General features: G+C 37.0%; 1 protein-coding gene across 1 annotated transcript in view; it reads left to right on the top strand.

Annotated features, from left to right (window-relative positions):
* The window catches only part of RAB3C (RAB3C, member RAS oncogene family), a 123,759-nt gene that overhangs the window by 43,794 nt on the left and 53,817 nt on the right, over positions 1 to 26,148 (top strand). Inside the window, exon 2 of the mRNA XM_009326918.1 lies at positions 17,976 to 18,094. Coding sequence (XP_009325193.1) covers positions 17,976 to 18,094 — 119 coding nt within the window. The remainder of the gene's footprint in view (positions 1 to 17,975; positions 18,095 to 26,148) is intronic.

The following is a 26,148-nucleotide window of genomic DNA, read 5'->3' as shown; positions in this document are numbered from 1 at the left end:
TTTTTTGTTTTTAAAGGAGGCATTGATATATAATATATATATTTATATATAATAGATTTGTTGCTATACAGTTTCATGCTAAACATTATTGGAATGGATAATAGGTTATTTTCAGCAGTCTTTCCAAAGGCTTGTTACTTCACAGCATGTTCGGAAAAAATACAGAGTGACTCTGACATTCCAGTTTTTCTATTTTAGATAAGCATGTGGTAAGTCTAATAAAAGATTTGAGAGCAGAGGATAATTTTTGTGGTTAGTAATTTTGCTCCAAGTTCAGTTAAATTGTGCTGTGAGACTAAGATCATGCTTGGGTATATGAAGTGACTAAACTGAGTGTATTTTGCTTAAATTTGTGATTTAAAAGTATTAACTAGTTATTGATTGAGTCTACTATTTCCCTATATTATATTGTCAAGTACATGTCATACTTTATTATGAAACATCCATGCTGGAACCACTTGAACTTTTACTATATAGTATCTGGTGATGAGTCAATGGTTTGTGTAATTTTTCTGTAAATACTTGAGTGGTTTTTGCTCCTGGTATATCTGCTCTGGGAAAGTTCTAACACTGAAATAGCCTCTTAAAAAAACAAAACAAAAAAAACCCCACAAAACATATTTTTTCTTCAGGAAGTACTTGGAAGTTAATGTAATTAAAACATAGAATCACATAAATACAACACTGCATTATATAAAAAGGTAAATGTTATGGTGAAACCAATGTCAGTAGGAATAAATTACTCAAAATTTTAATTCTTTCATTTGGGAAGTTAGATCTTCACTTTGGTTTGCATCAGGCTGGATTTCATTGAGCTATATGTGCTTGTTTAATTATTTTGTGTAACTAAGGACAGAATTGGGCCTCCTCCTTTTTAGATTTCAAATCCTATTAATCACTGCTCTTTCTTTAGTGTCAGTTACATCTTCAGCCTTCTTGAACACCTAATGGTGTCCTATGGAGCTGTCCTTATTCACAGTTTTGAAGACTGGGTATCTGAAGTACTCAGAAACTCCTGTATAGGTACAGAAGAGAAGTTCGATTTTCATGTTTGGAGAACATGTAACTTCCTGCAGCATCCAGTAACTTTGATGGTACTTGGCATCAAAGAAAATGTAGTACAAAACAAAGGATTGTAGTACATCCATCTTAGCCAAAATTGTGTGTCATACAGATCACATTTTCATCATACTGAAGATTAAAAGGGAAAAAATGGGAGAAAAATCATATGTTCCCCACATTCATTTGGGCAATGCTCATCAGTAAAGGTGACTTTGAAACCCAAAGGACATTTCAATACTTCTAGAACTGGATATAATTTCCAGGTTTAAGTAGTGAGTTCTGTCATCTTCTAAAATTGCTGTTTGTGACGGCAGATGTTTGGAAAGAGCTATTTCCCCTCCCTCCCCACCCCATTAGCATCAGTTAGATTCAGCAAAATCAACAACTTCTGTTTGAGCTGTATGCTGTGGCCTGAAACACGAACCCCAGGGAGCCGATGTGGAGCTGACTAATAAACAACTTTGGCAAATTATTTTCCTCTTTCTTACTTCCTTGAGGCAGCAGGCTTTGAGCATGCTTACATGTGAAATGACCAGAATTCAGATTTTTTAAAATTTTTTTCCCCCCAGTATATTAGAAAATATATCAGAAAAAAACTCCTTTCTGGGGTCAATTCTCACTTTGATCTTTCTTTATTCAAGTCTCCTCTTTGGCTGTCAGTCTGTCTTGTCAGTCACAGTAGCATTTTGTCAGGTGATGGATGGTAATTCAGTTATGTCTGCACAATGAGAGAACATGTCCCACAATTTAATCAAATCAGGGTAGAAATAATCTTCAATTTTTATCTAGGATCAAAGAACACATGGTTGAGTGTCTAATAATGCAATTTCCAGTTAATATGCTGGTCAGTGTTATATCAGTGAAAAGATTACTGGGGTTTCTATTCAGGTTTCAGCAGCCAAAGGCAGAGATTGCATGCAGGAAAAATACACGTCCACGCAAAAAGATGTCTTTTGCAGTGAAAGAGGCCTGGAGAGGATCGGTTAAGGAACCTGAATTAAGTTAACTCTGCTGTGTACTTAACAGCTGCTCTATCAAGGGATTTATTAACTTGGCTTTTGAAATTAATTTAGTCTAATCTGTAATTGAAAAAGATTCATTTGATTGGCTATTGTTTACATTTAACTTTATATTTTATTTTCTTTAGTAAATAATATATGAATCTGAAATAATTACAATCTCTTAGTATGCTTGCATTTCTGATTCATACACCTGAGTTTAACCCTTCTGTAGGGTAACTCTCCTCTTTGTTTATATTTAAAGAAATGTAAATGTATATGGGAACAATTATGAATACGTATATTTTCTTCTCCTCATGCTTTGATGAGGTCAGTCAGAATTCTGGGACTGTAGGCACACATTTGCAATGTGAAAAATATGCTTTCTTCATCCCTGACATAAAGAGATAATACTTAGGGCAAGTTTACAAAAATATCTTTATATCACAATAGCAATAGTGGACTATATATGTTTTATTTATGTTATATATATATGGTCACATTATATATATCTATATATTTATGTGTATATACACAGAAACATGCACCTATGTGACTATATTGTTTACAAATTAATGAACCATGCTACTATTATAAAACCACTATTCTATGACAGTTAGAAGACTGGGAAGGAATGGGATAGAGCTGTAGTAGAATATGGTGGCTTCCAGGAAGCTGCGTCTTCGTTTTACTGAATTTTTAAATTAGAGAAGAAATAGCACAGTGTATAAATTAAAGCAGAATTGTTGTCGTCAAACATCTACTGCTTCAATTTAGCCAGTGCTGCTCTGTAGGCAGTGAAGCCCTTTGAAAGTTATTTACACTCAATTTGGTTTTAGACTGTTCTTTGACTGTGCATAAGCCCAATGTCTTGTTTTGTAGTAGCTAGTGCTTTAATGTAGCTCTGATTATAATTGCTACAGATTTCACAGCTGGTCATTTTTCTGCTTCCATTAGACTGTAATTTCCTATTCCTTTATGATGCATTAAGACAGAATAACTCTGATTACTGGAAAAATACCTGTAGTTTAAAAATCGCAGCTGAAGAATAACACTAATTATAGTACATCATATGTGATCTAAATCATACCTTTAGAAATTATGCATAACAGCATGTTTTATTTCATTGAAATGTTTGCATTCAGAATTTTTCAAATAACCTATGGCAATCATTCTGCCTGGTAATACACATAAGAATTCTAGAACACTTTTGGAAAGAAAGGTGCATTTCTATCAGGCCTTCTACCTTAACAGGTCAAAATCTTCATTTCTTTTTAATTTGGTGCTTGATTTGACCTCTTGTGATGACATTGCAGTTTCAGGACTGATAGAATTGTCCCCCTTTACTTGATCAGCGTAAATGGTTTTGGTCTTCCTAAAAGGTTAATTAATTTACTAATTAGATGAAGCAGTTTTTCTGTCTTTAAACGTATATTTTGTTACTTAAAAGAAAAATGAGTGGTTATAATGTAACTATTACATCTACAGAACCAAGAAGACTTTTTTATCTAACTGTATTCTGCTTGAAAATTTCACGTTATTGGATCCCATAATCCACTGTTTCACTTGCTTGAAAAGTAAGCCAAAGGAAAATAAAATCAGCACTGTAAAATTAGAAACTCTGTGAGTTCCTCAGAAAACTGTGAAATCTATCTGCTTGGATTCTAAAAGGATCTGTTGTGTTTGGGTGATGTAATAGAAGTGAATCTTCAAAATAATTGCATAAATTCTCAGGTGTAAAATGATATGGCATCTCTTGTGCCTTTGTGTATGTTTTGCTCTATAAGCCTGTAAATGTGAACTAGAAGACAGCCTGGGATAGTAAGGCCTACCATATCCAACAGTCTCTTTCAGCCAACATTTTTATGATTCTGTTACTCCATGGATTTCTACAACCTATGACCTAGTACTTATTTCTGGTGGGAGTTATTTTATGGTTTTGGCCAGTAATTCCTTGATGGATTGGATTTGATCCAATTACCTGCTATAATGAAATTTTTCACACAAACATAAACTTCAGCAAAAGTTCATTTGGATAATTCAGCATTTTCCAGTGAAATAACATTGCATCAAAAATCCAAAGTGGCAGTATTATTTATTCAGTTAGCATAGCACTAAAATCATTAGTATCTTTAGTCAATAAAAATTTTATTTGATTCTTTTTTCCATAGGGTCATATTATTTACTGTCTGTGAGTAGTCGGCAAACTGTTATTCATATGTAACAGGTAAAAATGGTCGTCACTTCTAAATTATAAAGCATCAGCAGTTTCACATTCTTTTTCCAAATTTCTAAACACAAAGTATAAGTTTTACAAATTATGTTAAACCCTCACCTCTCTTTCTTTACCTGTCTAAAAAATCAGATTTCCATAAAAGTCCAAGAAGTAATGTTTGTTCATCTAAGATTTGATCCCAGAATGTGGTTACCATTCTAGTCCTTATCCAGCAAAGCACCTGAAAGCTTGAATTCCTTTCAGAAGTTACTTCTCTGCATGGGAACTTCTGGACATTTCTTTTTCTCAAAGTGCATCAGCCTACCTATGCATTTACAAAGTTTGACATATACATTTTGTTAAGAACTGGTTCTAGATTCTCTTGCCAAGTTCCGTAGACACTTGTAAAACTTCAAAGCCTATTCCTTCAAGTGTAGAAATCTTGGTGTTTCTTTGTTTGCCTGATGGTTTTTGAAATATAAATATAGGAGGAAAATTTCCTAGTTAGTATCCTTCTTCTTTAGAAACCTGTTCTTTGCTTCACTTATTGCTCAATTTATTTAAGAAACTTTTGAATAAATTTATCTTTCTTTGAACTGTTGTTGAAACCACTGTTGCTCATCAATTTTTGTAGGAAAAAAAAAATAATCAGATTTTCTAGCAAGATTTTGATAACACCTGACACTAAATACTAGTTTTGAGCCACCTTGAATGTTTTGTAAGAGCATAAGAATGAATCAGACTGAAGGTCCAGTTAGTCCAGTACTTTCTCTGTGATGGTTGCCGGTAATGGATGCTTAAGAAAAATGGCTGAAGAACAGGTAAGTGTGTTTCTACGTAAATAGACTTCAAATGGTACCCGTCTTCTAGTTTGTCCAGGCATGTGAATTTCCATACTCACACCTACCCACATGCCTATGTTTTTCTCAACAGGAAAGTCTGTGGCAACCTAGTTGGCAGGTGACAAGTGTGTTGAAGTTGTATTGTCTTCAAGAGGTTGAAAAGTAAATGCCCAAATATTTAAAGTCTAAGTATGCAAATTGTTTAGGCATTTAAAAACACAGCACATCCAATAAATCCCCCTAAGTATATTTAGTAGCTTTATATGCTTGTACTTCGATAAAATCAGGATCCAACTTAATGACCACTCTTTTTGAAGACTTTTGTCAGAGTTGTTTACACCTAGGGCCAAATCCTTATGTAACAAAAACTTAATTAGCATTTTTTATACCAGTGTGAAGTTATAATACTTTAAAAAAAGAAAAATAAATTTCCAAACTCATAAAATAGCTTTGCAGTGATCAAGGAAGTAACATCACTGCATTTCCTTTAGTGCCGGATCATGAACTGTCTCTGCTTACAGATTATCAGTGGGGGTGTTCAGTGTTCTGCTTACAATAATACTGGAAACTTATCTGTTAAATAAAACTTGCTAATTATTTCAGGATTTCTTTGGACGAAAACCTAAGGGAACAAAATGTGACCATTTCTGAGAGAGTAATAGAATGAGATAATGTGTTTTTTATTCTGCTTCCTATATGAACATATATATCTGTAATGGTGGTACTGATACCAGCTACTGTACTACAGTCTATTGCACAGTGGCCAGGACTTTGAAATAGCTGCCATATATAAAAAATGAATTTCTCATTGCTAAAATAAAACAAGAAATATTAATATTATATTTATAGTTATACTCTATTTATATTTGTATTCAATTTTATATATTATTTATTATAGTTTGTGAATAAATATATTAATTTTAAAAGGATGTGAAGGTCCTTGAATGCATCCAGAGGAGGACAACAAAGCTGGTGAAAGGGCTGGAAGGCATGTCCTGTGAGGAGCGGCTGAGGACCTCATAGGCTTGTCTAGTTTGGAGAGAAGGAGGCTGAGGGGCGACCTCATTGCTCTCTACAGCTTCCTGAGGAGGGGACGTGCAGAGGGAGGTGCTGAGCTCTTCTCCCTGGTATCCAGTGATGGGACGCTTGGGAATGGTTCAAAGCTGCACCAGGGGAGGTTCAGACTGGACCTGGAATGCACTGGAAGCATTTCTTTACCGAGGGGGTGGTCAAACACTGGAACAGTGGCTGATGCCCCAAGCCTGTCAGTGTTTAAGAGGGATTTGGGCAATGCCCTTAATAACATGCTTTAACTTTCGGTCAGCCCTGAACTGGTCAGGCAGTTGGACTAGATGATCGTTGTAGGTCCCTTCCGACTGAACTATTCTATTCAATTTTAATAGGTCTGCCAATTCTGCTTTCTGGTGACACTGTGTTTTTCTCAAATGTTTGAGTTTAAAATTACAAAGAAGTCATTAGAATTGCTAAATATGATTATACATATGCTAAACACAGCTGTTAACCAGTCTGAGCTAAAAAAGAAGAGAGACCGGGGGCCAAATTAAATAGCAATTTAGCTGAAATCTAATTTAATTATGCCACTTTATGCCAGAAGTCCCCAAGAAGAGAATGCAAGTATAAGGGCACTGTACTTGAAATAATGTAAGATTCATAGATTAATCACACCTGACATATTTAACTTCTTTTTACAACTCTCTCTTTAACAATTTACAGTCTTAAACTATAACAACATAAAGGTCATGATTGGTTGATGTGTGTTAAACTATGTCAGATGCTGAGTTCAGGGTAAATAAATACTTCCTTGTCACAATAACCTGTGCTCTCTTAAATTACATTTCTCTCATCAAATACCAGGACGTTAGAGAAGTGTTCTAGGTATAACCTTTTGATATGCAGCCATAGTGCAGAGGTATTTACTGACAAGCAAGAGAACACAAAGGCCTTTGGTTTAAATAATGTATTTTCCAGATGAAAACCCACCCCAAATCATATAGTAGATTATATTGTTGTTTCCATTTGGCATCTTCAACCTTTCTTTCCTTTGTGAAGAGATTCTAGCAGTGCTTATGGTAGATCTAAGAATTACATCTTGTTTTGATGAGACTTCTTTTCCTTGGTGACTTCAATACAATTTAAAGATTCCTCAAATTAATAGACAAATCCTATCTAGGTGTAGAGAATTCTAGCAGCATATTGATGACAAAAGTATCTTTTTGTTATTGGGGATGTGTCCTCTTAATTTTTCCACAAGGAAACTAAAACAATTAAAAGCCAGAAAAATAAATTTTCTGGGGTCTTGTAAGAGTTTAATTAAAACATCAGCTTTGAAAGAACTAGAGAAGTTATTCAAAGTCTAAAAGTCTTGGAGCCAGATTCTTGATCTTTCATGAATCACCTTTGTGTCACAAGCTGTCTGGATGCAGCGGTGTAAAAAGCCTTCCAGCACTTGATGGCTGACATAATCTGTCCTGTGCCACCTATCCTTTCTGCATCTTTCCCTTTAACACAGAAACATTTTGGACAGGTTCATTTGAATGTGTTGAAGAACCGAGCTGGAACATGATGTTCTTTAATGATTCTGGCCAGCTGATCACACTGTGCAATACCCATCATTGCAAACCTAAATTACTAATCACTACGATCAGACCCAAGAAAAAGAAAAAGCTAAGATGATGGTGAATTCAAAGATCTCACCCACAGTCACATATTAAGGGAGTGTTTGGTGATAGCAGGCTGCTGGAGGGCAAAGGAGTTAAAAGTGGAAGAAAGGAGAATCTGATGGAGACTGTTCCGCAAACACAGCTCTCAATAGTTCTGTGTCAGGGGAGGGAACAGCTCCCTGAAAGGCATGAAGGGGCTGCATTGCTAGTGGAGAAAAGATGGTGGCATTCTGCGCCTTTGATACATCACTGGTGGAGTTATCCAGAAAGCACCATGTGCTTTTTCAGCTAAGCCTTAGAATCTTAAAATATCTGCCTAAGGTATGATATACAAAGAGTTACCAGGATTTCTTTAGGTATCTTTGATGTCTGCCCCAGAAGACGTCTGCCACAGTCATAGAAAGAGCATACAGAAGTTACCTACAGATCACTGCACAAGGAACCTTCCAGACAGTTCTAAAGCAGCATTATGTTGCCAAGGCAGGAGGAAATTGTTTTAGCACGGACCACACCGTAGTCCAGTACTTTTATTCTGCAGGTTTTCTAAAGCACTAAGCTGTGCCTTTTACTGGCCCTCACGGAAGTTCTGAATGGGATTAAAATTCAGCCATGGCTGAACTCTTCCAGAAATACTGCATTTATAATTTCTTGCTTAAAATAGGTAAAATGTGGCTTGTTCTCTGTTGCAGATTGTCTCTTTTCCTTTTTACAGGCAATTGAGATTTAAACCATTTTTATGTAAAAAGCATAAGTTGATAGTAATTCTAATGAGCCTTTAAACATGCTTTGTAAACTTAATATTCTGCACAGAAATGCATTGTTTTATGCAAGGGATGCTTTGGAAGGTTATTAATATTTAATAGGAACATTCCTGTAATTTGTTCCAAATCAGAGAAACTTCACTGCAGATTTAAACACAGGAGTTTATCACAAGGAAAAGCAGAGGAGGAGAGAGAGTTTCTGGCAAGAGTGCTTGGTTTATGGCTTTAAAAGTTCCTTTATACCACTAATTCATTTTTCTCTTAGAGTTGGAGAGTTACAAAATTGTGCTTCTAAAAAAGGCCCAGAATAAAAATGTGCTAAGCTCGGTGTTGTCACGAAGAAAGAATTATGTTCATAGCTCTCAATAGCTAAGGGGTACTGTTAGCTAATCAGTGGACAAGGATTTGCATAATATTGTAACATGATGACACTATTATGCAAATTTTTTCAGTGCAATGAGCCACTAACATAGAGCTATTATCAAAATGGCTGGTCAAACTTTTCTCTATCCATGGATCCCACCTCATCATGAATAAGGGCAAGTTAATTAAATATGAGTAATGAATATTAATAGAGAAAGCTGTCTTCAAGATGCAGAATAGGACAGAATGACAAGGGAGAGAGAAAGCTGCAAGCTTGTTATTCTTATTTTATGAATAACAAGTTCTAGAAAGAAGTAGTTAATCCAAAAGATTTATAAGTATATAATCAAAGTACAGAAACAGGAAGAGGAAGGTACTCTGGCATTCTAATATACCTCGGCGTTGTTCTCTGTTTATGTGATAATAGTCAGCTTGACTTTAAGTCTCTAAACTTACATTATAGCTCAGTGTTTTCTCCTATCTGTGCTAAATGGAAGGCAGATGCCTTTAAAAAATGGTGGAAGACCAGACAAAGATGTAAAAGCTTGAGTAGAGCTGTAAAAACCCCCACAAAAAAAGAAAACAAAGCAAAACAAACTAACACCCCACTGAAAAACCCCAACAAACCCAACCCCCCCCCCATTTATCATACGGCAAGAACACACCTATTTTTAGGCTACCAAGTGCTTTGTACATGGAAGAGCCAGTTTGAAACACTGGCAAGTTGCAAATACCAGCAGTCACCAAAGCCAAGTGAGACAAGGACTGAAGGACTGTTTAGTGCCTGCTTCGTCTATGGATGAAACAGTTCTGCTTCTTAACTTCCTAATAGGCATATCTCACAGCATTAGGATTGACTCTGTTGCAACCTGCCCTCATCCCACTGTAAGTATGATGACCACTGTTTGTTTAGTGTCTAAATTACCAAGTACACTCCTGGAGCTTAAGGAGACTTTCTTTCAAATCTGAAGATTGTCCATAGTGTATTTGAGTGTCAGGTTTCTAAGATTACAGTTCCTTATAATATTATTTTAGATCTAGTATTTATTTGTGTCCCTTTCACTCAAAAGCAGGTTGTTCTGATCCTCTTGAGCTTTGCCAGAATTCAGTGCCAGATGTCAGCATTCCAAAATTATTTTGGTTTTAGTAAAAGTTTTATTCTTAATACCATAATTTTAGTCCATATTAAATGCCTTTTGTTTTTCATTATGCAGTGGGACACATTTTTGGTCTCTGACTACAAAGATTAAAAAAAAAAAGAAAAAAAGTTGCTCTTCTTGTACAATCACAGGACTCTCGGAGCAGGAGCTTTAAAAACACAATATGACAAAGCTAAGAATAACATGTTTTTCCAGTACTGCTTCCTGTATGGTAATAGCTGCCTGTAGAACAAAGATCCTTATCACAGCTTTGCTGGTTTTGTTTGTATATAACTTTCATAGAATCATAGAATTATTAAGGTTGGAAGAGACCTCCAAGATCATCGAGTCCAACTGTCAACCCAACACCACCATGCCTACTAAACCATGTCCCTAAGCGCCTCATCTACCCGTCTTTTAAATACCTCCAGGGATGGTGACTCAACCACTTCCCTGGGCAGCCTGGTCCAATGTTTAACCACTCTTTCAGTAAAGACATTTTTCCTCACGTCCAATCTAAACCTCCCCTGGCGCAACTTGAGGCCATTTCCTCTCGTCCTTTCACCAGTTACTTGGGAGAAGAGACCGACACCCACCTTGCTACAACCTCCTTTCAGGTAGTTGTAGAGAGCAATGAGGTCTCCCCTCAGCCTCCTTTTCTCCAGGCTAAACTTTTTTTCAGAATGGCTCTCCGTGGCTTCATTCTTTTTCTGAAAAATATAAGGAAATTTTTACAGTTTGCTTTCTAAGTATTTAAAAATAATACAAATAGAAAGTTACTCAACTGATTTTTCCCTAGCTGTAGTTACAAGCTGGGCTCCAATATTCATTTGCCTTTTAATTTTACTCATAAAAAAATACTTGCATTAATACATGAAGTGCAAATTAGATTTTGTAAATTCATGATTTCCACTATACATTTTTGACAGCTGTACTTAATGTTTGATTCCGTAATACTTTTCATAAAATAAAAGAAAAAGAAGATCTTGAAAGCAAAACCTGAGCCTTTCCAGAAAGAGAAATTCTTAAGACCCAACATGAAGCTTGGTTAAAATACAAAGTGGTACTTTAATGAATCTGTTTTACTTTTGAAGAGAATGCCAGGTCCTACTGATCTGACAGATGCTTCATAAAGTATGTCCAAAGATGGGGAGGAAGGACAAGGAGTTGATCCTCACCTCCAACAGAGCAGGACAGGCCACAACCAAAGCGAAGACAGGACAAGGAGAAATCTGCAGCTCGTGGCAGGGGAAGAGGGAGGCATGCACTGAAATGGCAGTGGGGCTCCAAACTTGTGTCCAGAACCGATGGCAGCTGAGGTCAAGCAACACTGGGCTAGAAAGGAGGCAGTGATACCATGGCTTTCCTAAACTTTGTGCTTCAGGAAGGCATAGTAGCTGAACTGCAGAGAATGAACATTTTGTGCAAGTCTTAAAAATAGTGAGAAGAAAGAACAGGAAAGGAGAAAAACAGAAAACTTAAAAGGAAATAAACTTCGGGCACAGTCACAAGCTGCATGGATGGAGTGAGAGAAAGCAAATTTGGCATAAAAATACTTTTACAACCCCAACTTGGACTTTCTAGGAGCCAAACTATCTCTCCAACGCAAGCTCTGCCCCAACTTCCGCTTGCCAGGACAGCTCTCTCAGGCCCTTTTTTACTAGCCGCATTTGGAATAATGCCTCTTCCCACCGCCCTGGCCCAAACAATTTCCAGCCGGCCCTGCCATCCTCCCACATCCCTCCCATACGATGAATGTCAGCTGTGATTTTGGGGTGGGTTCTAAGCACTATCATATAGGTCTAGCGGATTTGTACTGGCAAGCTGAGTAGCTGGCTTTTCACACTCCAAATGTTTTTTTGATATTCATATATATATATATTTCTACAAATACATGCATGCATACGCACACACATATATCTACACACATATGTATATAAAAGACGGGATTACCAAAGCCGTGAGAAGTCTGGAAAGAGCTTCTGACAGGAGATAGGTACATAAGCAAAGACTGAGTTGGCAATATGCAGTGTTACATCTTTTGTGCATACATTAGCTAAAGAAACTGTTTTGAACTGTGTTTTCCATTCCTAGTTGTAAATGTTCATATGTCTGTGTTTCTGTGTGCCTAACACTTTCTGTTGGAAGTGCCGTTTGTGGAGAAATGGTGCTCCCGGGACAATCAGCTCCTCCTGCTCCAGCAGCTTTTCTCCCTGTCCTCTTTCTTTGTGCCCTGCCCGGTTGCTTCTGTTATAGACCCACAGCTGCTCTTCCTGGGTGGTTAGCAGCAGGCTTCAGGTGGGTTTACCCCTGTCTGCCCCCCATCTCAAGAGGACTGTTGCAGAGGTTGTCCTTTGCCCCTCCCTGAACAGCTCTCTTACAGGTTTGTTTAGGGTTTTTTTGTCATACTTTTCTTTTTATTCTTTCTTCCCTGAGACCCCAGAAATCCCTGAGGAAAGATCAGAGAGATCTTCTGTGCTGCTCTGAAAAGAGCCAGTTTAGATTTTCATTCACTTACTGCCTCGAGTCCTTTTATATATCAATAGGAGAAATTAGAGAAATACGGAGTCTCTTTGACAGAGTGTATAAATAACCTTTGGGAAGCAACAGCAGGAAAGAAACATGAAACTCATAAAGGAGCAGCAGTTCTTGATTGCTGTGCCAATTTTGTTTACCTTAACAGAAAATTTTGACCTGCAAAGTGAGAATTCACCTAATTCACATTTCTAATTTTATCTTTCTGTTTGCCTTGTCTTCAAATGTTGTGGATGTGCAGCAGAGACATAAACACCATCCAAGAAATCCTCCACTACTGCTGCCAGTTTTTTGGCACATAACACAAGCTGTATTGTGATATGAGTAAAACTCATAATGTGGGAAAGTGGATCTAAAAAGATATCTGTATGTTTAGCATACAGGACAAAAATACAGAGGCACACAGTCAGTCAAATGTGCTACAAAATAAGTTTGTGTTTTGCAGACTGAATTCCTTCATGACAGGCTCATTAAAAGTTCTTGCTGCCAAATGCTGTTTGCTTTCACCTTCAAAACTGTCTGCATTAATAATGAGCAACTCCACTTGGAAGTTATTTACATAAAATGTTGTTCCTATCAGTGGTGCAGTGCTAGGCAAGGGTGGGAGGTAGACCACACACTCAGCAAATGAATTCAAGGACCTGATTTAACATATTGCTCAAAAACATTGGTATAATCTAAGCTGGTATGGCACATTCTGGACGAAGTCTAGCTTAGCAGGACTTGACGGTAAGGGGGATTTACCTCTGCTAAGTTAACTCAGCTAACTGTACTTTGCAAGCCTAAATAGTTATTATTTTCAAGATTACTATCAGAACCTTGGTTTCTCTGTTTTGTATTTTAAGTCTTTCCAGCCCCATAAACTCTCAACTTCATGTGGAATACAGGTTCTTCTTGAGCCAGCTAGCTTGCTGTTCCTAAGTGTTTCTACTTGCACAGATGGCTATTACATTATATCTCTCCATTCCTCTGGGAGCATTGTTGTCAGCGGCTGGTGGATTCCCCATACACACTAAGGCCTTCAATGGTACGGCAGTTACAAAATAATAATGAGAATCTGTAAGAAATTTCCCATAACATTATTAAAGGGTTGTTTCAAGGGAGAAACGCAGGACAAAACCTGGTTCATGTGGTTACTGTAAAAATAACTAACATATCTTCACTTTAAGCTTTATTGTACTGTCAACTTCACAGCTTTACATTTAACTCAAATGAACAGCCAAGGTTATCTAGAATTATCTATCTCCACACCATTTGATACATATATGATAAAGGAGATTTGGCCAAATACATACCAGATTGTTATCTTCACCCTGAGCCAGAAACAGATATTTTGCACTCAGTCTATACCTCTGCTATTCCTCTTTCACTACCTATAGATATACATGCCCTATTCAAGATCTTTACTGATGGAAAAGCTTTACTGGTCCTTTTAGATATTGAATTTCTGGCACAAAACAATGAATTTTTGTAATATGAAATTATACGTATCAGGATCTAGAGCATAACAATGTTTGCAAATATCTAATTTCAATTATAGGTGAAAAAATTAATTAAGAAAAAAAAACCCAAACACCTAGAGACGTCGGAGCACACAAGGCCAAACTGTGCAAGTCTCAGAGTCTTCCAAATACTCAGGACCATGGGCTGTTAGCCAGAGTGCTGTATGCACTGCTCAGAAACTGAGTAATTTCTAAAGTACTCTGTCCATTAAACCTTATCGTTCTATGATTTAATATGTAAACTCTGGTGCCTATTGAAAAAGATTCACTAAGATAGGATCACATAATTGGTGTGGGCTAATGGAATTGTGGGAACTTTATTAAAAACAGAATTTATGAAAGTGAATATAATATTTGAAAATATTTCTTGCAGCTGCTGAGACCCTTTTTGTTCTGTTTTGACTAAGATTTGTAAAATACCTCTTTTTGTCTTCTGTGCATGCAACTTTTCATAAAGCATTCCCTCACTGTCATTCATTCCCTTCTGCTTTTCCACTCTACTTCTTTAATGAACAGTCAGTTGTCCTTGCCAGACATTACCTACATGAATGAAAAGGCCCCCAAGATGATCTATGTGTCTTGTTTTCTGCCCATTGAAGATGGAAATGAACTGCCTTGGTTAAAATGCCAGTTAATAGTAGATCAAATTTTATTCTTCCTCAGGCTTATTTTACTTAGTTTGCTTAGAAATAAACATCAGGCAGTGCAAAATACAGATGTTACACTTCAGAATTTAAACCTAAAAAGATGGTCATCAGAGTAATTCCATGGTCTTGCAAAAAAGACTAAGATAACATAGCAGCAGCCAGTAACCATACGTGAATTGGAAAAGAACAAGTAACAAAACAGTACCTGATGAAAAAATCATAGTGACTTACAGATATAAATACGATGAAATATGGAAGTTAGTTCTTTTCTGCTCAGTTCTTCCATAAGAATAAAAGCTAATAAACAGAGGGAAAGGCCACTTACATTGTTGCATTATCTGTTTCAAATAAATTAAATCATTGTAATAAAATACAATCTTTAATATTAAAGTATTTGATGTTTCTAATGTGCTATTTCTCCTGACAAATGGTATTTGAGTTCCTTAACAGTCGTACAAAAGGAGCTGTCTTTTGTATGTGGCATATATGATTATATTCTAGTGAGAATACAGAGGAGATGCTTATGAATGTATGGAACACAAGTTTTGACAACATTGATTACTGATCTTTGGGTTCATTTCTTACATGATCATAAACACTCTACTGCATAATTTTACATTAGGCCAATTAAAATTTTAGTTGCTTCCTTATAGCAAGTGAATAGAAAATAATACCAACAGGAATGTGATTATTGACGTTTGAAACTAGTAAACTCCACTTTATTCATGGTCATCCATCTATGCCATATACTGAAATACCACTTTAGAAAATCTTTTTTTTTTATCATCACATTAACATAGCATTAGCCACAGGCACATATTAGATGCCTGTACTGAGAACAACCCCAAATACCTGGTTTCTTCCCAGACTGACCCAAATCAAATGCCTAGGTCCGGAAGAGCATCTCCTATCCTAAAGTCAGTCAGTGTTTGGATCTTCGTCTGCAGCTTCATTTCCCTTTATGTAAAATTATTTCAGAACTTTTATCTTGATTTGTCTTCCTTTACACTCATTTTTTATTCTCTATAATCAAGAGTGCTTAAGCCTGCACTAGCTACCTTTAACACTGCACAGAAAATAGTTGGTGTCTTGGATAGGAAGCCTCACTGACTTACTGCTTTATTGCTAGGGCTGTTCACTTTTATCTGCAGACAGGCTTCAGTGGACATCACCCGCAGCAAAATAAGACTTCCTTCAGTAGCAGTGGGCTCCTGCTTGACATACCATCGTATTTCCGACCATACATGTCTCTGACTGACAAAAAAGCAGATAGACACTGACAAAACTTGTTTGAAAATCATATCTTTTCTGTACAGAAAGGCTGCGTGCTTGCTATAGGCCTTATTTTCCTTCTGTCCCTCCCAGCTCTTTTCTCTAACATCAAATCAAATAAATAAAGCCAGCAAAACATGTAAGAGTAAAGCTTATTCCATAAAAGAAATACAAAGAAATGGTTTTAAATAATGACAAATTATATTTCCTCTACAAATAAATTATTTTACTCAACATTTCAATGATACTTTTGTCTTATTGACAGACTATGACCTACTGAGAAGGAACTGACCTCTGAGTATTAGAATATGCACAGGCTTAGCGCAAGAGCCTTAATACCTTAATATTCAGTAACACCACCAGAAAATTTGGGAGCAGTTCTGTTAATGACACTATCCAACCTCCAGATCACAGTTGGTATAGGCTCAGCCAGCTCAGAGTGTAAGCAGAAGTAGTTTAGGTCTGTCTGGCCTTTCCTGCAAAGACATAACCTAACCTCCTGTGAGACCTGTTGGAGTCTAACTTCTACATTAGCTTTCTGTCTTGGATCACTGAAACTACATCAAAGCAGCAGTGGCTGTAATCCAGAATGAACAGAATTCATATATTTTACCTAAGACCTTGTTTCGTTTCAGTAACTGCCTTGGTTATGTTTCTTTTTCTGTAAGTGGTTTCTGATGTATGTAGAATCTCCTTTTTTTACTTTATTAGTTTACGAGATGAATGATATATGTGTAAAGAAGGAGGACCACTTAATCTATTTTTCTCTTGTTCACGAGGCAGTACGGCTAGCCCAGGAACCATTTCAGAAAACACACCAAATAAAACACCGTTTATCACTGGTTATTCTTCTCTCTCTGTAGGAAGGCAAATTAAATAAATTTGTCTGTATTGTGAAGTAAACTATTTCTTATCCGCTCAAAAAATCTGAAATAATGAAATTAAGTTTCAAAGTTTGTTAAAATTGAATAGACGCAGATAATCTGTTACATAGTTACAGGATTGCACTGAAATGTTACATATGTCTTATCTAAAGCTTTTAATGTTTACAGTTTAAAAATATTAAATAGGTATGCTGGAACAGGAAATATTTATGCATTTCCTGTATGCTAGTTATTGTTGTCTCACAATCTTAGTACAGACATGGGTGGTTATGATAGACATTGTATATAAACGTAGTAACAGGTAGTCCCTGCCCAGAAATTTTTTTAATGGAAATAAGTAAAGCAAGCATTGGGAGAAAGAAAGGAAGTACATTTCTTACTTTAAAGGCAATTGAATGAGATGCAGAGAATGAGGGAGAAAACTGGTTTGAGGTAAGGGAATGCTAGCAAACTTTTTTTTTTTTTTTTTGGTCAGGTATCATCCTTATTTTAAAAGCACTGCCCTCCAGCTTTTATTTTGTCAGCACAGATCTGTATTGGTGCCAAAGTTGACATGAGCACCAATGGCTTAAAATAGCAAGAACAGAACGATTAGACATTGCCTTTCTGGTCAGGATGTTTCCAGACTTCAGGAACCATCCTGATGTTATAATGAAGATCTAAAGGATGCTGTTTTGTCCCAGCTTTTTATCCAGGACATGAGATTTTAGCTGTCTCCTCTGTCAAACTGGGAAGGTACAAGGCAGAAGCAGGAGACAAGGTTCTTACCTGACTCTCAGGTTGAATGACATGAATCAGTGAATGACTCAGGGTATATGACCTGATAGAGGGCCATGCCTTTCTACTTCTCTCCACTCTCACCTCATGACAGAATGGATGTGTCCCTCCTCTTACGATCCAATGCAGAATTCTCCTTTTTCCCATTATTCTCAGTTTTCTCCCCCTTGATTACTTTTATGGGTAGGATTGCACAGTTGTACAATAACTGTTGCCAGAGTTTTCTTGCTATTAAAAAAAATTATCATTTGTCAATTTATTTGCAACATGTAAAAATTTTGTATGTTATTGTTTCAGGACACAGCAGGTCAGGAGAGATACAGAACAATTACCACAGCTTACTACCGGGGTGCAATGGGCTTCATTTTAATGTATGACATCACGAATGAAGAATCTTTCAATGCTGTGCAGGATTGGTAAGTAAAACTTGGAACTCATATTAAATAGGATAGAGAATATTTGATATCACTCACCTGTTGTGACAGTGTAAATTATTTTGAAAAGCTTATTTCCAAGTACAGTGCCCAAGCATTCCTATACCCAAATATACTGTGGGTTTTTTTCTGGAAAGGCGATGAATATTTTAAAACATGCTGCATGTAATTCATTGTAACCACTGTGTTTTCTGCGATTTCAGTTAATGGGAGTTATTCATACTACTAAAATCAGCAACATGCTAGTGTGGAGAGTAACTGCTAAGATACCAGAAAGTGTTTCCATATTTCATGGGAAAAAATTAGATACCATGTGTGGGGGTTGTCTTTTAATTTAGTTTTTCATCATGTTGCTTTTAACCATAGCTGGTTATACATTATGCTGTCAGTCTTGTGCCTCAAGTGTAAAAATGATAAGCAAACTTCATCAGAATAGCAGAACCTATGGCTGGTGTATTATGCGAATGTCAAGATGTGTCCATAGAAGTGTGTCATTTTAATCAGACATGGGTCAGTCAGGATCCAAACAATCTAAGGCTTTTTTAAGTAAATCTGACCTAAAAGAAAAGCTAATCTCAGTGATCTCTTCCTTTACAAGTTATTTTACTATCTGAGAGCCTCCTAGCAGTGCTCTGAGTGATATGAATAGCATTTGTCATGTGTGCTCCACATGCTCTCTTGCATGCTGTTCCCATGGGAGAACTGTGTTTGAAAGAGGATTTTATTCAGAGTTTGTGTGATTTGTTCAGTATGTTTCTTTGGCCTTTTTAAAATTTATTTTAAGATATGCACTACTGAGTATTTCTTTCAGGACAGGCAAGGTCAGAAACATATTTCACTCTTAAAGTAAAAGGCAGTGATGCTGTGATGCCTGTTTCTAACGGGAATTGTTGCCCAGCTTCAGACTCTCCAAGAAAAAAGCTTTCTCTCTTTCACACTCTCCTACTTATTATTGTGGTAGAAAATGCCACTGAACCCATGGAGCACCTTCCCCCTCTACACCTGGAGCTTTTCTTGGCCTGTATATACTGAGCCTGGTCATTCACCACTCTAAAAATAAGAACTGAGAAACTTAGCTTGATTCTGCTCTACAAGAAATGGGATCTTGGGTTGCCTAACATTTCCTGTGTAAGCACTAGGGATGTAGTAATTCACACTCCTCCAGGGGAAAGGGGCAACTCCAGTGTGTCCCCCCTTCTCCTCTCCATCACTTATCTGTATGACTCTACACTGAATTGCTCTTATGAACATCTCTTTCCATTTCCTAGAGAATCGATAAGCTTACATGACTAGTATAGACCAGATAAGTAGCTTTTGGACAATTGCATGTATCTGAAAGGAGTCTCTGCTTAATACTCAAAGAGGAAGACACGTTTGCTCACTGTGACTTGTTACGGCAAAGGGATATTCTGCCCGTTTTGTACAAGCTGGAGGCATCACGCTGTTATACATTTGTGAGTACTGCTCTGTTAAACAGCATGAGACAGAACCTCCTACCTAACAGGAGGTAGCTGAAAGTGTTATTCATAGGTGCTGCTGTGAAAGTTTAGCAAAAACAGGAAATCAAGGAGTAAGTACACCCAACCTCCCCGCTGAACCTGCAGTTGTGGCTGCCAGCACCACTGCTTCCTGGGCCTGCCAGCTGAAGCACTTTCTTGCTTTGCCTCTGCTGTTCGTTGTCCGTGGGCTGATTGTGTTTAAGCACTGGGTTAACTGGGTGATAATGGCTGTCTAGGACCAGCTGTAATCTGCAAATCTCATTGCCCCATCTCTGGGCAAACCAGATGGCATGCCATGTATTATCTAGCTTCCTCCGACACAAAGGATTCTTTCTAGCAAGTGTAAACATGAGTACTTATTGTTAATTTTCTCACCTGTTTGTTTTCCAGCCTCCTAGATCTGGTACCGTTGGCACTCTTTGTCTCCTGATGAAAAGTAACTAGGCTTCACATTAATTAAAAAAAAAACAAACCCAAACCTGTAAAATGAAACAAGAAAATATTTAAAAGCTATGGAGTTCTTAAATAGGTTTGTGAAATATGATTTTTCCATCATTTTTATCTAGAAGCTGTACAAACAGTTGGCAGCTACTATAGAAATTTGGTGGACAGGAGGACACATTATTATATGCTGAGAGCTACTGAGCAGTCATCTGCATGATGAAAGGGATGACAGAGAGGCAGAGTGCCTCACTTGTCAGGATGAGACATTGATTTACCTGTTATTTTTATTTTTAATGTCTTGAGCCCAGTTGCTGCCCTACTGTTCTTCCTCTGTTTTATTCCTCCCATCTCACAGCCGATAATTGATTTTGATTAGCCCATGCTCCAATTTTGATAGTAATTACAAAACTACAGCTTGCTTCTGAATATGAGAGAAGTTAAAGAAAACTCGCAATTAACCAGTGCTGCAGAAAAGCAAGCATGGCTATGCACAAGTCTGTGCATTTGTGAAAGACATGGGGGAAAAGAGCGGGAGCTTTTAAGCCTCTCTGGGGCTTAAAATGCTTTTTTCTGTGATAAATGTGCCTCTGAAGGCAGTGGTGCCATTTCATATACATGCACAATGTGCTAAATCCAAGCTCAAATCACATCAGCTTCAAGGCTTGATCTAAAAACTGCACTGTAGTCAGGACAATGAATCTACAAGTGCCTTTTAGATTTGGTTAAAGGAGTTTGGTTTAAAATGTGTGTTGAGATGATTCTTTAAAAGCAGTTAGTTCAAAGCAGTTGTACTCATAGTGAAAGACATTTTTTTCTGTCTGAAGTCTGGCTGACATTTCTCCTTTATAACAACAGACGGATAGTCGTATTTCTAGACGCCATGCCTAGGTCAGCATGAATCCATTCAGCTGTGAGAAATTCTGTATCTAATTTGACTATTAACACTTCACATTAAAAAAAAAATCAGTATCTTTAATTTTAACTAAACCTATTAGCACCAATATATGCAACAGTATAGTAGCCAAACATTTGTCCACCACTCTGTGAGACTGAGAAAGGGTTTTGTCTGAAAGTTTAGCTAAATAAGTTGAAGGTCCAATAAATTGCAACCATACTGCAGACACTTCAGGAAACATTCGTATCTTACTTTCCCTCCTTAAAACATTAAAACTTAAAGATTGCAAATGATGGTAACAACAAAAGTTGTAACTTAAATAGAGATTTTTTTTGAGATTCAAAAACTTTTGGCATGAGAAATCTTGAGTTGGTACTTCTGACAATTCTGCTGTACGTACACCCAGTGATTTATTGTCTTCAGTCTCATCCAGAAGATGATGCTAAGAATACACTGCCAGTGCTCATGTCCTATAATTGTTCAGTCACTTCAGAACTGCTGCCTTCTAGGGTATGTTCAACTAACCTGTGTTCTCTGAATAGCAATGTTTCCTGTATGGTTTCACACATACTACGACAGAGGCTGTTTAAATGAGCCTAGCTTGGCAGACTGTTCAGACTGACCTACAAAATTGACAGGTCCTTAATAATTTTTTACCATTTAGGTGTTTTTTGTATCACCTACAGACTTTATCAGCAGTTAGTCTAAATGTTTAAAAACTTTGATAAAATTATTGAAGAGTATTTCTCTTCACTTTCAGGTCAGTCTCTGAATGTGTTTCCTCTGAAGAAAATGGCAGTGGCAGTAGTCACAGCACTGAACAGTATTCTCCTTTATAGATATAGATTTTCAGACGTTCACAAGGACCAACAGTTACTGTTTTTATTCAGGGAGAGTGGATGTGTGCTGAAAATCTGGTTGCTAGCAGAAACAGCAAATCAAACATGCTTTGACTCAGCAGATCTCCTATGGAGCTCTGCCCAGATTTTGAAGCTGCCTTTTCCAGGAGGCTTTCTCCTTCGGAAATACAGCTAATGCTGCAAGTGCAAGGTGCGTACCTTGCAGTAGTTTGGTGCATTTTGGTCATGCCACCCTAAAAAGATGCAGATTTTGGGAACAGATTTATTTCCTATAAATAGGAACCACTTGTAGGGCATTGTTTTCTGCCTGGCTGAGGTCTAAATTAGAAACAGGGAATAACCAAAACATCCCATTTAGCTGAATTCTTTAGACAGCATCCACACATTTTAACTAATTGGCCTAGTGGAATCTGATTTTCTTTTAAAATTCCTTCTTATTAAATCTGAAATAAGTGAATGTTGAGAGTGGCTCCATGGCACTTCAATGCATATTTGTTTTAGTTCAGTTATAATGTCACAGTGGTTGCATTCATTCGTTTTTATACTACGACCTGTAGCATTTATGTTTGTTAGCCTTTTCTATCATTACATTTCACTAGGAAGTATTATGCCCCCTTTCCTCTTAGTAGTTCAGTCCACATAGGGTGTTAGCTTTATGGCAGTGGTACCTTACAATAGAAAAGAGAGGGTGAAAGCTTTGTACTATCTTTGCAAATGCTATCAACTCAGTATGTTGAGTTCTATAGAAGTGTCAGGAAAATAAATGCCTCTGAGTTGAAGTTAAACCTGTTCTTATAAACACAACATTTCTAGACTTATAGTGACTGGATTGGAGTCAAAGAGTTATTTATACTCAGGATATTTCTTCTGCAGTGTCACCGGCTAGGGCAGAAACAAGAAGGATGGTGACCTAAAAGGCTGAATTTTTATGTTCTAGGTTGAAACCCTAGACTTGAAACTTTGCTAAGACAGAAGGCTAGACAGGGACAGAGAGCATGTTGTGAATAGTTGTTTACACTCACTTTAAGTTGCTCCTCTGCACCTGAAAACATTGTTCCAACTTCAAGTGTTTGTCCAGCAATATCTTTATCATTGTCTGGTGACTGCTGAAGGCACTGCTGTGGAGGGCTTCCTTGTGCAGGAATGAAAAATTTGAGAATTCCACATTGCTGAAGTCTTATATTCAGGGATGTTTTCTTGGGAGACACACAAGGCTGAAGGAGCCTTAAGAGGCTTTGAATTAATGAAGTTTTCAGACAATCTGTGTTTTGTAAGCCTGTCAACATCTACAGAATTGGTTCTTCCTGCATTTTTGGCTGAGGCCTGTGGGAGCAGGGAGGACAACATCCTAGGAAAAACTTTGATTGCCCTCACTCTTTAAAAAATAAAGTATTTCTCAAAAATGATAAGATGGATATTTTTTAATGTCCCATTGGAAAGGATTATGGTTACACTTCTTCTTAAGAAATTCAGAGGGCCTTCCATGAAAGATGTTTCTCTTTCCTCTTTTTCTCTTGCTTTTTTCCCTGGTGTCATTTAAACAGCTCCTCCTCATCAGTCTGCTCAAGCTCATCACCTTTGAGAAGGATTCAGCTGGCAGAAGGTTCATAAACTGCTTATTTTATGAAGGAGGAAGAGGCTTAGGACACAGCAGGCAATTTGTGGTTTTAAGAACTCTATTGTGCTGTCTTCTGTATTTCTATAGGAACTATTTGCAGAATTTAGTACTAATCAATATGGTTGAAACAGCATGAAAATTATGTTAATTTCAAATTAAAGCCAACAGAATGAAATACTGATTATGCGTCCTTCACCTGTGCCAATAACACATGGGAGATGGTTATTGGGAATTGGGTCTGGGCAAAGACAATAGAAATGAAACAGTAGCCATCAGGTAAGAACAGAGTAGATCCTGAGCTGTGTAATATGAGTTCAGCCATTACCAGAAATGTGGGGTTTTTTTCCTATAATATACATGTCTTAAATTAAATTCTTCAAGGTATCATTTGAGATTGTTTTAGAGCAGAACCTTAAAGAGTGACTATGCTACTATCAATCCAAGATAACATTCAGAATTAAGGCTTCAAAAATATGAGCATTCACTACAACATGGCATTTGGCAGCTGGATTTACTGGATATTCCGGTACTAGTCGTCATTCTGGACAATATTGTGGAAAAAATTTTTCCATTTCTTCAAACTGTTAGTTTTTTCTTTCCTTTTAGCACCTCAAGTGAACTATAAGTTAGCAGCTACAGCTACAGTACACTAGAATTTTTTTTTCTGTGTACCATCATGTCTCTCTTGTAATAAGAGACATGATGGCATTTTTTGAATTGTCATTAAGAGAAAAAATAAAATTGGAAAATACATTAGCATGTTAATGGGCAAATGTAAGAAGTCCTCAAACCAAATTAAGCCCATTAAGTTAATGTCAGCACTGCTACATGCACTTCTAAAGAGCATATGTTCTAAAGGATACCTTCTTTTTGCTTCCACCTCTAAAATTTCAGTCTAATATTAATGTTCAGCACATGCTTGATCTACACACAGGCTATTTTTCTTTCACCTCACAATATTGAACTTAGTTCTATCATTTAAGAAAAATCCATTATTTGCTGTATATCCGGAAACAAATCTGGAAAGTGCTTCTAGGCAAATTTAGCCTCCATCCCTCTTTACCAAAACATACGACCTGACATGCAGCACGATTTGTGCAGTTCTGCTGCACAGAGCGCAGACACAAGCCATGTATGCCATTCCCCGCACGCGTCCTCAGGAGCTCTATCCCGTGGGGCTCTGTCCAGACACGAGATGCATCGTGTCCACTGGTGATCCACGCACAAACTGAGAGTCTGCCATGCAGCTGATAGCAACCTCCACACAGCAATGCAGTTTAGAAACATCTGGAAAAATATTCTGATGGAGCATGCCGATACTAAATTTATTAACTTGGGCTTGATATGGACAGATTTAAGCAGATTCCCTGTTTTTTTGACATAGTTACAGTTTTCAGCCAAGCAGGCGCAAGAAATTGCACAATAGTGGATAGTTTCATGTCATTCTCCTATTTAAAACAAAAGAATGAAACGCTAATACTGCACAAATTATATTCTGTGAAAAGAAGGGGATGAAATTTAAGGATGAATATTTCAAAAGAATCACAGTTTGGTATATTTTTTCATTTGTGTCTAAGTCTTTCTTCTGCACAATGGATGAACACAAGGGGAAAGGGGACTGGTATTCTTTACAGACTTAAATATAGGAAACAAAAACACATTTTACAATTTGAAATATTGTTAGTGGTTGCAATTACATGAAATTTACAGTTTTCCATTTTAATGTTCACTGTTAGAAATAGACTTTTTTTATGCACAAAATGACATGAAAATTCTTTTCACTTTTTCTTTTCACTTTTTATTCCTGTAGGCAGAACTAAGGCCAGTGGAAATTAGATATTTTTTCTAAAAAAAAATTTTTTTCTCACTCAAAATAGTATCAAGACATTTATCAAAAAGTTATTCTTCGTAGGACAAATGTTTTTTAAAATATTTAAACAAAACTCCGTATTCCAGGTCAGTTTGCTTAGCCTTTTTTCACCCATTGTTTGGTATAGAATTCCCAGTGTAGTAAATTGCACAGGGAAAGCTTAGTTCTCTGAGATGTCATCTTATCTTTTCCCTCAAAAGTCTGTCATCAAACTTTGGCTCACAAATGCTAAAGCGGTGCTAGCTCAAACCACCTACGTGCTTTCCAGTTTCACAGACCCGCTCCAAAGTCTTCCACAATGTTTCTCCCAGCATATCCAAAAAAAGAGTATCCCTGCATTTCAAACTCAAGGACAGGGCATATCCCTAGAAATTTGAGGAACAACTGTTTTTTTTAAAAAAGCAAAACAAAAAAGGCATCTATGATGATAGGAAAATGTTGTAAATAGATTGTTTTATGTTTTTAATTACAGGTTTCTGTAATTTTCAGCAGATCACTCATGACAGACAAAAAAAAATATTCAATGTCATCCAAACTATTTATGTGTTGCTTGAAGTTCTGGATGTGCCAGAAAGTAATGTATTACCCTCTTTTATCACTGACATTGCCACATACATGGCTTTAGGTTTGCCTGGAAAACTCTCAGTGACAAAAAAAGAACATATGCCTGTTTTTTTAAAGGCTCTTCCTGATAACGTATCTGATGTTAGGCTTAAACAGTACAGTAGTCTAGACAACATTGCTTTGATGAAGATATTTTCCTATCTTTTTCTTTCTACTAAACCATTAATTTAAATGTGCATATTACACATGGAAATTTATGCAAATCTTTATCCAAGTTTTTTGTCTT

Source organism: Pygoscelis adeliae, unplaced genomic scaffold, assembly GCF_000699105.1.
Source record: "Pygoscelis adeliae isolate BGI_AS28 unplaced genomic scaffold, ASM69910v1 Scaffold116, whole genome shotgun sequence".
Taxonomy (NCBI): Eukaryota; Metazoa; Chordata; class Aves; order Sphenisciformes; family Spheniscidae; genus Pygoscelis; species Pygoscelis adeliae.
Note: the sequence above shows the minus strand (reverse complement) of the source record. Positions and strands in the feature narration are given on the sequence as shown.